This window comes from Muscardinus avellanarius (assembly GCF_963383645.1).
Source record: "Muscardinus avellanarius genome assembly, chromosome: 8".
Classification (NCBI taxonomy): domain Eukaryota; kingdom Metazoa; phylum Chordata; class Mammalia; order Rodentia; family Gliridae; genus Muscardinus; species Muscardinus avellanarius.
In genome coordinates this window covers 12,180,986-12,193,628 of record NC_137794.1, presented here as the reverse complement: position 1 = coordinate 12,193,628, position 12,643 = coordinate 12,180,986, and the positions used below count along the sequence as shown (strand labels likewise).

The 12,643-nt window shown below is 39.1% G+C and overlaps 1 protein-coding gene across 6 annotated transcripts in view; it reads right to left on the bottom strand.

Moving 5' to 3' along the window:
• The window catches only part of HMGCLL1 (3-hydroxy-3-methylglutaryl-CoA lyase like 1), a gene marked incomplete at both ends in the record, with an annotated part of 131,796 nt that extends 126,369 nt beyond the window's left edge, over window positions 1-5,427 (bottom strand). For all 6 annotated transcript variants that reach the window (XM_080700270.1, XM_080700272.1, XM_080700271.1 and 3 more), the window contains one exon: window positions 5,320-5,427. In XM_080700270.1, the coding sequence (XP_080556396.1) occupies window positions 5,320-5,427 (108 nt within the window). The remainder of the gene's footprint in view (window positions 1-5,319) is intronic.
• Window positions 5,428-12,643: the final 7,216 nt, after the last annotated feature.

The window sequence follows — 12,643 nt, the reverse complement described above, 5'->3', positions numbered from 1 at the left end:
TAAAAGTGCAGTTACCTTATTTTCTCATTAAATTTCAGTAAAATTTAATTCAGGTTAAATTCGAGAGACCCTTTAGTACGAAATAACTTTACTTTGAATCATAATTTTTTGCTGACAGCAAATGTAACATAAAGGATCAGGATCTAATATAAAACATACTATGTAATTACAATTTACATAACATAAGTTAATCTCACATCATCTTAAATTTTATTTGTAGAAATCTAAAAGGTTTTAAAAACTATGTTAGAATTTAAACCTTTCAAATTTTTATTGTTGCAGCAGGGTATTAATATATGAGGGGACTTAGCAGCACTGAAAAAAATCAAAGAGGGATTACTGTACCAGGAACCTTAAAATCAACTTTGATCAAACTTAATCAAAACTTGAAAACACACCAGTTTAACCAGCTTCATCATACCCATTTGAATGGTAATATAGAAATTAAACAGGATTCTAAGAAATAGTTTCAATTATAGAATGTGAAGTTTTGCCCTCTTGACCTAGTAAGAGAATATTTTGAAAAACTATTGCTATTAGAAAATAAACCTGAATCAAATAATTTAATTAGTGAAATATACTAGAGTAAGCCTTTTCTTTACATCAACCCATTTTATTTTTGGTTCTACATTGTTAAACTTCGAACATAGGTCTATGAACTTAAACACATATGCATATAATATTTATGTTCATCCTGATAATTTATCAATAATTCATTCTCATCTCTACCATATAAACTAAAATTTTAAAGTTTAACTATGATATCACATCCATAAAAATCACAGAATAAGTTGGTAGCAGGAAAAGATCTTGTTTCCAGATATTTTATTGCCTGGAATGACAATCTTTTAAAATATAGCACTGTCTATTTCAACTGCAATTTTGTTTTATAACCAAAAGGTCAGTCCTATCCTGCTTAAGAGCTTGTCTCTGCAAATTTCAACAATGGAGAGTTGGTTAAGCTCTTTCCTGCTTCTTCGCAATCTCCAAAGCCCATTTTCATGAGGTCTCCCCAAGCCTGGGTTCTATGCAACAGAAAGGTAAGTCTCAAACACAATACCCACCTACTGACACTAAAGCTAAATTCTATTGGCAACATGTCCTCATTCTTGTTGATTTTACACTTTTTTAACAAATACTTACTGTGCTCTGACAATGTGCCGATCATTGCCTTGAACTCTGAACAATGTCTAAGAAGAATTGCTTAAGTACATGAAACTTATGTCCTAGAGAGATAAACAGCCATTCGTTTGTTCTTTCAACAATTACTATCAGCCATTAAAAGTTGTAATCATGCCTCTAATCCCAGTATTTGGGAGACCCAGACGGAAGGATCACTGGTTCAAGATCAGCCTCAACAACTTGGCGAGGACCTCAATAACTTAGTAAGACCACATTTCAAAATAAAAATAAAATAGAATTGGGGGTGTAGTTCATGTAGAACATGTGGGGCTGGAAGATTTAAGATTAAATAATTACAAAATAAATATGTAAGCTGTATTATATATAACAAAAAGGTGACTGCAATAAAAAAAAAATTGGTAGACAGTTTGCCTTGAGAGTCTGGGAAAGATTTCCTGAGAAAGTAGCATTCGTATTGAGAGCTGAAGGTTGAAGAGAGGCTAATTAGTTGAAAAAATAATCTTAGAAGAAGGTACCAGGCAAATATCATGTATCCAGTGGGAACATAACCTACAGAGAACTCAAAGAAGGCCACTGTGTCTAAAGTGGAGTGGCAAGAAAAATACAGAACAGTTTAAGATGATGTGGCTTAGAGCCAGGCATGATGGCGCACGCTTGTAATCCCCACACTTGGGAGGCTGAGACAGGAGGATCGCACAGGTTCAAAGCCAGCCTCTGCTACTTAGTGAGGCTCTCAGCAACTTAGTGAGACCCTGTTTCCAAATAAAATATAAAATAGGCCTGGGAGTATGGCCAGGAGGTAGAAAAACCCCTGGGTTCCACCCTCACTAACACACACACACACACACACACACACACACACACACAGATTGAAAGGTTTGAGCCACTGCCCCACAGGGGGCGGGGCCGGAAGCTAGGAGGCGGAGCCCTGTGATTCCCAGAGGAGACCACGCCCCTCGATTTAAGAGAAGCTGAGTAGAGACAGAGAGGCGGGCTCTCCCCCACTAGCCCTCACGGCCAGCGGAGGCTGGCGGCCGACTCCCCACGAATAAAGGCATCCAACCACCTATAATGGACTCCTGCGTGTATCTGTGCGCCAATGGGACCCGCCGCATCTTTATTTATTAATCAAAGATGAAGTAGCTTTTAGATAAGATAAAAGACTGGAGCTTCACAGGACACATTAAATGTTTTCTTCTTGTCCATATCTTCATGCAATGGGAAATTGCAGATGGCTGTGAAGTAGGGTAATTATTGCCTTATTCTATTTGAAATAGTGAGCATTTCTGAATTACATAGACAGTAAGTCTAAGGGAGATGTGTGAAAAGTTACAAGAGACCACTACAAGAGTCCAGTTATCCAGGAACAAGAGAATGCACTTACACACAGAATAACTGAAAGGAAGCAGGGATAAGAAGTTCTAGGAGAGTATACATGTGTCATGAGGACCCAGACAGATGGAGGCCATTGAGCTGGCCAAGGAACGTGGGAAGCAAGACAGGAAGGGCTGGAGCAGGCAAAGTCTGTTTAGAATAGAAGCCCAGAAAGGAAGTCAGCAGGATCCCAGGTTCTAGGGCAGCCTCTGCAAGTATTAAGACTCTCATCAATCTCGCGAGACCCTATTTCAAGGTGTAGCCCAGAGGTAGAATGTCTGTGGGTTGAATCTCCAGTATCCCCACCACACATGTGTGCGCACGCATACAAACACACACACATAATAATAATAATAATAATAATAATAATAATAATAATAATAAATAGTAAAATTAAATTAAAAAAGCAAGAGCCAAGCATTCGGTATCAATACTGTTGTCAGTTCAAATAGGATGAGATAATAACATAAAATAAAATTCAAGAGAACTGGAACCAAAACAGAATTAATCATAAAATGCCAGAGAACACAGCGAAAGGGGAATTAACTTTGAAGAGAGAAATAGGTTGAATTTAAAAAGTGATTTTTAAACTATATTTGATGGTCGAACAGGAATTTCTCAGGCAGAACAGTTGAGATGTAAAAAAGTAATATTTAGAGAAGGTATAGCTATTTCCCCAGAAAAACAACAAAAATCATTAGGGCAATGGGGAGGTCACAGAATTCTGATTCTTATATTCTTTGATCAGTAATGTTGGTTATTTTCATTTACTCTATTTCTACATCTCAGTTTTTGGCAAAGTAGACATCAGCGTATCCTTTAGCCTTGTCCACAAAGCCCACAAAATGTATAAATAAGAATGTACACGAGACCAGCTGAGGTGGTGCATACTTGTAAACCCAATACTCTGGAGGCTGAGACAGGAGGATTACAGTTTTGAGACCAGCCTTACCTACTGAGTGAGGCCCTCCACAACTTAGAGAGCTCCTGTTTCAAAAAATAAAGAATAAGGAAAGGACAGGAGGTGTAGCTTGGAGGTAGAGTGCCCTTGGGTTGGTTCAATCCCCAGTACACACACACACACACACACACACACACACACACACACACACATCATAGGGAAAGAGAGAGAAAAATAATATTAATAATATTCACTCGCAACAAAAGTCATATCATCTCAAAGTTAGACAATAAATGTTAAGGATTCCTAATTATGTAACAGACCGAATTGGAAAGTTAAGAATATAAAAGAAAAGAGATAATAGGAAGCACAAAAGAGAATGCAAAAGCCGGGCGTGGTGGCGCACATGTGTACTATCAGCATTCGGGAGGCTGAGACCGGAGGATCGGGGTTCGCGGACAGCCTCAGCTACTTAGTGAGGCCCTTTGCAACTCAATGAGACCCTGTTTCAAAATAAAGAATAAAAATAGGGCTGTGAGTATAGCTCGGAGGTACAATGCCCCTGCATTCCACTCCCAGTACCACCAAAAACAGAGAATGCACAAAAGTTAAGCAGACAAATGAAATAGGTTATTAGATAGCCCCGACCATCTATTTAAGTAATGGGCAGAAAAAAAGCATCTTTTAAAGAATTCACAAATGCCGGAGTCCTACTTTATAGAGATTACATTTCCATATATTGAGCCATTAAACTGAGAATACTCTATAGATAAATAATATTAGGGTGGTTTATATATTGCCACAGAGCAAAATTGTGATTGGCCACTAAAATATTGCAATAATACCAGTGATCTGTCTGTTCACAAGATGAATCCGTACTAATTTTGTTCCCAGAACCTTTACTTCAGGTAATAATAGCTAAGCTCTGCATGGTGATGCACGCTTGTAATCCCAGCAGTCTGGAGGCTGAGACTGGAGGATCGCGGTTCGCAGACAGCCTCAGCTACTTAGCGAGGCCCTCTGCAACTCAGTGAGACCCTGTTTCAAAATAAAGTATAAAAAATAGGGCTGGGGTGTAGCTCGGAGGTCAAATGCCCCTGGATTCCATCCCCAGGCCCTAATAATAATAATAATAATAATAATAATAATAATAATAATAGCTAAGTCCTCATAAGGTCATTCTTTTTAACATGTTTTAACATTTACAAAGCAATTATTATTGTTATTTAATATTTTGTGATGTCCTCAATTTTAAGCTTTTAAGGGGGAAATAAATTTGTTTAAATGATTTTTTTTTTCCATTTATCCTTCACTTCTGGCTGAGGGTGTATTAAGTCCTAGGTGGATACTATTCATTTGGCTTTTGTCTTTACACGAGCTTTTAGAAATAAAGGGGGTACGTTTTAGGATGAAGGAGCTGCTATTTACAAGTTTATTCAAGGTCGTTGAAGCGTAAATACACTACGGATCATTAATGAACCCATGGGTAATTCTATCCTTCTTAGCCGTCCCTACTGTCTAGGTTGGCTTTATTCTTTTTCCAGCCTTAAATTGTGACACATTTGTCATCTTGGTTGAAAATAAGGGCGTTGCCTTTGAAAGAATGCCTGCGGGTGTAAATTATACTACACAATGCATCCCATTCAGAAAACACAGAGAAGTAACCCTTTCCTTTAGGCGACCTGCGGGCGCCAGCAATAGGGATTTTGCTGGCTCTGACCCATCGGCGACTCGACTCCTTCTCAGCCGAGAGAGGATGGGAGGCCTTTGAGGGGTCACAAGACCTTGCGGGAAGGGCCCTCCCGGGCGGCGGGGGAAGGGGGGGCGGCAGAGGGAGGGGGGCACTGGGGGTCGATGGGGACAGGGGGCTGGCGGTGTGTCCCTGGGCCGCGAGCTGGTACCTGCGCCGAGTCGAGCGCCCCCGCCACCGAATCCCCGATCCAGAGATGCTCCCGGAGAAGCTGCTGGTAGCTGAGGCAGTGCTTCACCGCGGAGGGTACATTCCCCATGGCGGGGCCCGGGCTGCGGTCGGCGATGGGCGGGAGCGTGGAGGAGGATGCGGGGCGGGCACCGCGCCCGAGCCTGCGCCTCCCGAGCCGGCGGAGCGCGAGGCCCGCGGCCCCGCAGTGCGGCGGCGCGGAGCCTGGGCAGCCGGGCAGGGACCGCGGGCACCTGCTCCAGCGCCCCAGTGCAGGACGAGGAGCTGGGCCAGGTGTTCAGAGGCGAGCATCTGCCTCAAGCTCTAAGTCTGAGGGTATCTGACTGCACTTGCCCCCAGCCCCCGCCCCCATTCTCCCCCGATTCCTAGTTTAACCAGGAGGGAAAGGGGTTTAGACTCTTAAGTGCACGCGTTTCTGTATCTGTGAGTTTGTTCGCAGCCACAGCTTTCCGCGCCCAATATAATTTGTCCACTGTTGAGCTCATTTGAGTTTATGTCTATAACAATAAAATATTTTAAAAATTTTCGAGGAGTTTTGCAAGGCTCAAACACATATACACCAGTTTAATAATAATAATAATAATAATAATAATAATGATGATGATGATGATGATGATGATGATGATGAAATGCCCTAAATGGGAGAGATGATGTCAGTAAATCCTCCAGAGATGGTGCCGCAGTTAAAAGGTGAAATGGGAGCATGGTGGAGCATGCTTGTAATCCCCATGCGTGGGAGGCGGAGACAGGATCACGCAGGTTCAAAGCCAGCTGTGCTGGCTTAAGAGACCCTGTTTTTTTTTTTTAAAAAAAAAGTATAAAATAGGTCTGGGAGTGTAGCCTGGAGGTAGAAGGGCTTCCAGGAACCCCAGTACCATCACCAAAAAAAAAAAAAAAAAAAAAAAAAAGAAGAAGAAGCTGAAATGGAGTTAAGGGTTTGGGTTTGTTTATTTTTGTTTTTATTTAACACATTGAAACTCTTAAGGACCAAACACATCCAAACAGGAAATCCTAAAGAAAGCTTCGAATATTGGAATTGGAGCAATCCTTAACGGGTGGGGGATTTGGAAGCTAGGCCTGTAGCTCTGTCCCCACCTCCCCTAAGCATGCACCTTCATGAACCCACCTAGAATGTTACACTCTAAACGAGTTCAGAGTGGGCTGAGCAGCCTGTGTCCGATGAGATACAATCATCAGTCTTGCGCAGGGTGCATAGAGCCTCTGCAGATCCAGCTAGACCGCCGGATACACCGGTCTCACCTCCTGTTCTCAGCAGCGAATATATATCAGCATCAGACTGGCACAACCAAAAAGAGGCAAAAATAAAAAGTATAAAGAAATAAGTAATAAATAATAAAGTAATAAAGTATAAAGTATAAAAGTATAAATAAATTATTTAAAAAGAATTATTTAGAAAGTCAGAAAGAAATTATTATAAAGTATTATTTAAAGTATTTAGAAAAAAGTTATTAGAAATTGTTATTAAAATTATTATTAGAAAGTATTTAGAAGGAATCTACCATTCCGATTTTTTTTAAAGGTCATTACCACTTGAGTGAGTAGTTAAGACTTTCACTGGTATTAGAAATAAAAGAATTAAGAAAGAAAGGGGCAAAGCATGGGAGAGGTGTCCCAAGGATTCGTCAAAGAAACAGCACCAGAAATGGCAGAGAATAAGAAAGATCTGAGAGCTCTCACAGCCTTAACACGGGTTATTATTTACTAAACTGCTTACTTAGTGGTATCTACCTATAAACTAAACCACTATTAAATATTGTTTTCTCTCTCTGTGTGTGTGTGTGTGTGTGTGTGTGTGTGTGTGTGTGTGTGTTGCTGTGGAATGGATCTGGTGCCTTGCACATGCTAGATAAGTGCTCTACCACAGACCTACATCCCCCATCAGCACCTAGATTGTTTTCTTTTTTTTTTTTTTTTTTTAATTTTATTTTATTGGTGCACTGTATTCATACATCATAGTGGGATACAAACTTTTGTAGACATACATGCACACATCGCCCAGTCAGCCCCCACCCGATCCCCACCCCATTTTCTCCCCATCCCTCCTTCCCATGCTTGCCTTAGTGGTTGACATCTAGTATTGTAGCAATTTATCCAAAATTAAAAATGATAATCTCACATAACAGTTTCATTTGTCTGATACCAAGTGTTTGATGATTTAAAGATAGCATTTCAATATTTCTTTTTGCTTTCTTTCTTACTAGAGAATATTTTTTCTGTTTTTTTAGGTGAAACTATCATATATTTATATATTTATTTTTCAGAAAAAAATCTATCCTAATATGGAATATGAATTCTAGATACCCAAAACGATCTTGAAAAAGAACAAAGCTAGCAGATATATATTTTCTGATTTCAAACCATATAAAGCTACAATAATTGAAACAGTGTAGTACTGTTCTAAAGGCAGATATATAGACCATTGGAGTTAAATACAAGCCTAGAGCTAAATTCTTCCCTATATTGTCAAGTTATTTTTGACAAGGTTTCCACGAACATTTGGTGGTGGAAATAATAATCTTTTAACTAAATATTGTTGAAAAATAATAATTACATGGGAAAGAATAAAATTGGACCTTTACCTAATCCCATATACAAGTATTAACTCAAAATAGATAAAAGACCTAAATATAAATCTTAAGACTATAAACTTTTAGGAGAAAATCTGGGTCATAAAACCTCACAACATTGAAATTGGCCGTGATTTCTTGGATATGATTTCAATGGCACAGGCAACAGAAGAATATACAAACTCCCTAAAAAATAAAAGAAAATATTGTATATCCAAAGACAATGTAAACAGAGTTAAAAGTTACTAATAGAATTGGATAAAATATTTCCAAATGCTATATCTGAAGGTATATTAATATTCCAACTAGAAATCCTAAAAATTAACAACAATAAAGGCAAACAATACAACTTAGAGATAGGTAAAGGACTAACATAAATAATGAATCTCCACAGATAACCAATCTTAGTTGTCTGTTGGATGGAAAATCTTGTTTCTCTGGTTCTGGTGAGTGTTACCTATTTCTTCTTTGTAGTTAATCTCTTTGAGTATTTTCTCTAGCGCTGGTTTTGAAGACATAAATTCCTTCAGTTTCTGTTTGTCATGGAAGCTTCTTATTTCTCCATCTAATTTGATAGAAAGTTTTGCTTATAGAACTCCCTTTAGACAGGATCGGAGAAGAGGATCCCCACGCCACATAATTGTCAAAATGACCAATGTGGAAGCCAAGCAGAGAATCTTAAAGGCAACAAAAACAAAGGGCCAAGTGACATTCAGAGGCAAACCAATTAGAATCACTCCAGACTTCCCAAACCAAGTCATGAGAGCCAGAAGGGCTTGGAGTAACATATTCCAAACTCTGAAAGAAAACAACTTCCAGCCAAAAATTTCCTATCCACCTAGATTGTTTTCAAAGAGCTTAACTGTTAGTTATTTTCCACAATTGAAAAGGCACACCTAGGTTGTATTGGTGTCTACTCAATTTTTCTTTCTGTGTTATAATTCTGTAACAGGGAACATGATATTTTAAAGACATTACAAAGACTTGATTTGAAAAACAAAAATTTAGCAAAACAACCTTCATAATAAGAGTTGATCAGCCGGGTGTGGTGGCACACACTTGTAATCTCGGGGCTTGGGAGGCTGAGACAGGAGGATCGCACAGGTTCGAAGCCAGCCTCAGCTACTGAGTGAGGCTCTCAGCAACTTGGTGAGACCCTGTTTCCAAATAAAATATAAAATAGGTTTGAGAGTGTGGCCCAGAGGTAAAAAGATCCTGGGTTCTTTCTCCAGCACCACACACACACACACACACACACACACACACACACACACTAAATAAATAAATAAATAAATAAATAAAAGTTAATCATTCAAAATGTCTCTGCTCCTGCCTATTTTTAAAACTTACCCTTAACCCCAGATAAGTCAAATTATATGTGTATCCCCAAGTTTCAGGGCTCTCTCATAATGTACTACCATCCTAATTCTGTTCATAATTATAGAAATTTGGGGAATATGGAAGATGCATAAAGATATCAGTGAATCATACATAATTCTAGTTCCATAAATATTTTCACATGTTTTCCTCCAGAAAAAAAATATCTTACCATATGTGACTTTCTTTTTATTATTACTTTTTATTGATGCATTTTAGTCATACATATTAATGGAGTACATGATGGTACAGGTATATATGCACACATCCCTCATTTAGCCCTTCCCCAATTCCCACCCCATTCCCTCCACCTTCCATTCTTCTCATGTTTGGCTTAATGATTGACTTTGATATGTTTGTGAATGTATGTCATGTGCATGAGGGACTTTCCCTCTTTTCCCCTCCCATCTCCTCAGTTAGCCCTCCTTTGCTCATCTAAGGCTTCTCCTTCTTTGTATAGAGTTCTTCCTATGACCCCTTTTCTCCCTAGCTTCCACATATTAGGAAAACATCTGATTTTTTTACTTTTTTGTCACTCATCTCACATAGCATAATTTTCTCCAGTTCTATCCATTTTGCCGGAAATGACATAATTTTTCTTCTTTATGACCGAGTAAAATTCCTTTGTGTACACAGCCTATAGTTGCGTAATCCAATGATGTCAATGAACATCTTGGCTCTTTCCAGAGTTTGGATCTTCCAGATCCAGTTGAACTTCTTCTAATTCCCAGGAATGGAGACCAATGGTCCATGACGCTGCTCATATGGCCAGGGATTTATATGTACCTTCTCTCCACTGGGGTGCTTAAAACCACAGCCCCTGTCTACCAAGGATTTGGCCTTCTTGTGAACCTCTTGGCATCACTTAGCTCTGGATAAATTGGTGGTATCAGTGTTTGAGGGGAGTAGAAAGAGAACTCACAGTTTAGTCTTCAATATTTACAAGAATTCTGACTTCAAACTTTTCTATTATTAACTGTGTTTCCTCCATATTTTTCGATGTATTCTGGAGTTCCTATCACTTCTAATACAGTAAACGTATATGAGATGCTAAATTAAGCTAAGAACATTTTATTTTGTCTGAGAAAGCCTGATAATCTTACAATATTGTTCCAATGTCTTGACTAACCAATAAGAGAAAAAACTAGACTTAAGCCACATACACTCTCTATTTATCCCCAGCTTTCTCCTTACTTCTTTCTCGCATAAAATGAGCATGTTAAATGACACGGTTGTGTATTTTCTTTATCCTAAATAAAGTATATTAGAAACAGAATGAGGAGTGTGTGTTTCAGCCCCAACTTGAAAGACTGGTTATGTCAATTCCATGAGTGGTAAATACTACTTTGGTGATGAGGATCGAGTTAGAAGAGGTTGCCATCCTGTGAATCTCTTTGGACTCAAAGATGGCTATGTAGGAATCTGCATGATAACAGCATGAATACACTCAGAAGTAGGTGCACAAATCAATTATAGAAATAACTGCCAACAAGCATTTAGCCAAGGTACCCGGTAAGCAAGGATCAAAGATACATACGGTGAATCTCAAGCAATGATGCCACAAAACTTTGGCAAATACCATAACAGTGATGTGCGTCAGCCTTAAACAATAAAAAGGAAGAATGAGAACAACCGGGGTACTGACACCAGATGGTACCTAAGAGAAAGCACAGCGTTCATCCATCATCTCAGCTTTATTGTTAAAAAAAATTAGATAACTTCTCACACATGTTATGTCTGGCTGATCTAAGTTGATGGGGGAGGATAACAGAGTGTTTGAAACATTTTTGGCATTTGGTCACTAATATCAAAGTTCCATTAATAACAGCAATGTTCTGATACAGAGCATTCTTTGAAGAGTAAGTAATGAGGTCTGTTTTATCAACATAACTCCCCACCCTAGGTGATGGACAGATACCTGGTACTTGATGCCAAATTCAGAACAAAGCCATAAATACATTTCTATAGATGTCTATTTATTATCTCAATAATTCATAAGGATCCAAAAACTATGTTACAAAATTTAAAGACACAGGCATAGGCTGTTAACTATTTTCAGTCAATTAGATGGCTATAGTGCACATAAGTTTTGTCAATATGTGTAAGAGTATCATTTTATTCTATTAATTATCAACTCTAACTCTATTTTGGGAAATGCTTCTATCAGTTAATTCATTTTAGTGGATTAAAGTAAATGTGACTTTAACAGGAAAACTATATTAACTTTTAACCCTGGAGAATATTTTTTTCAGTCTGCGTCAAGTGGTACTGAAGGAGAAATCACACTAAATATTTATTACAAGTATAAAGCACATAGCAGCTTGCCTTACACATAGTAGGTGCATAGTTGTTGGTTTTTTTTTGCGGTACTGAGGATGGAACCCAGGGTCATTCTACCTCCGAGCTCCACCCCCAGCCCTATTATTTTATTCTTTACTTTGAAACAGGGTCTTACTGAGTTGCAAACGGCCTCAGTAAACAGTAGCTGAGGCTGGCCTCGAACCGTGATCCTTCTGTCTCAGACGTGCAAATGCTGGGATTACAAGTGTACACCACCATGTCCGGCTTCCTTTTTCTTTTATTGAATTAAAACAGATGATTGTTAAACAATGCATATGTAAGCCAGGTGTGGAAATGAATACCTGTAATCACAGTACTTAGAAGGCTGAGAAAGGAGGAGGGCAGATTTGAGAACAGCCTCAGCATAGTAAGATTCTCATCAACTTAGTGAGACCCTGTTTCAATATACAAATAAATAAATAAAACAGGGCTGAGGGTACAGCTTAGAGGTAGAATGCCCTTAGGTTTAATACCTAGTCACACATACATATGAAAGACCCCCCACAGAGGGGAGACCCTCAAGCCTTGGGATTAGCAACGCCAAGTACCCAAGAGAAACTTTACCTTGATGCAAAAGCAAAAGGTTTATTAAGGAGCCAGTGCGCACTGGGGTCATCTCATGACTCACGCAGGAGCTGAGATCGACCCCGAGTGCTAGGGGCTGGGATTATTTAAAGGGAAAAACCGCAAGCTGGGGAGGGGATTGGGCCGGATTACATACGTCAAAGGAAAATTACAAAATCATTTAAAAAGCACAATCTGGGGTCAAACATTGGACAAGATATTAGGTGTGTCCGTCTTGTAGTCAGCAGATTTCTGGAACAAGGCGGGCTGACCTGGGGGTCACACATTTTTTATCACTGTACCCTTAATCATGATGTTTCCTAAGCTTGTACTTTTCACCCACAGCAGAAAGAGTTCTCAAATCTGCACTTTAACAGAAATGAGGAACTACTTGCCATGCATTTTGCTAGTTGCTAG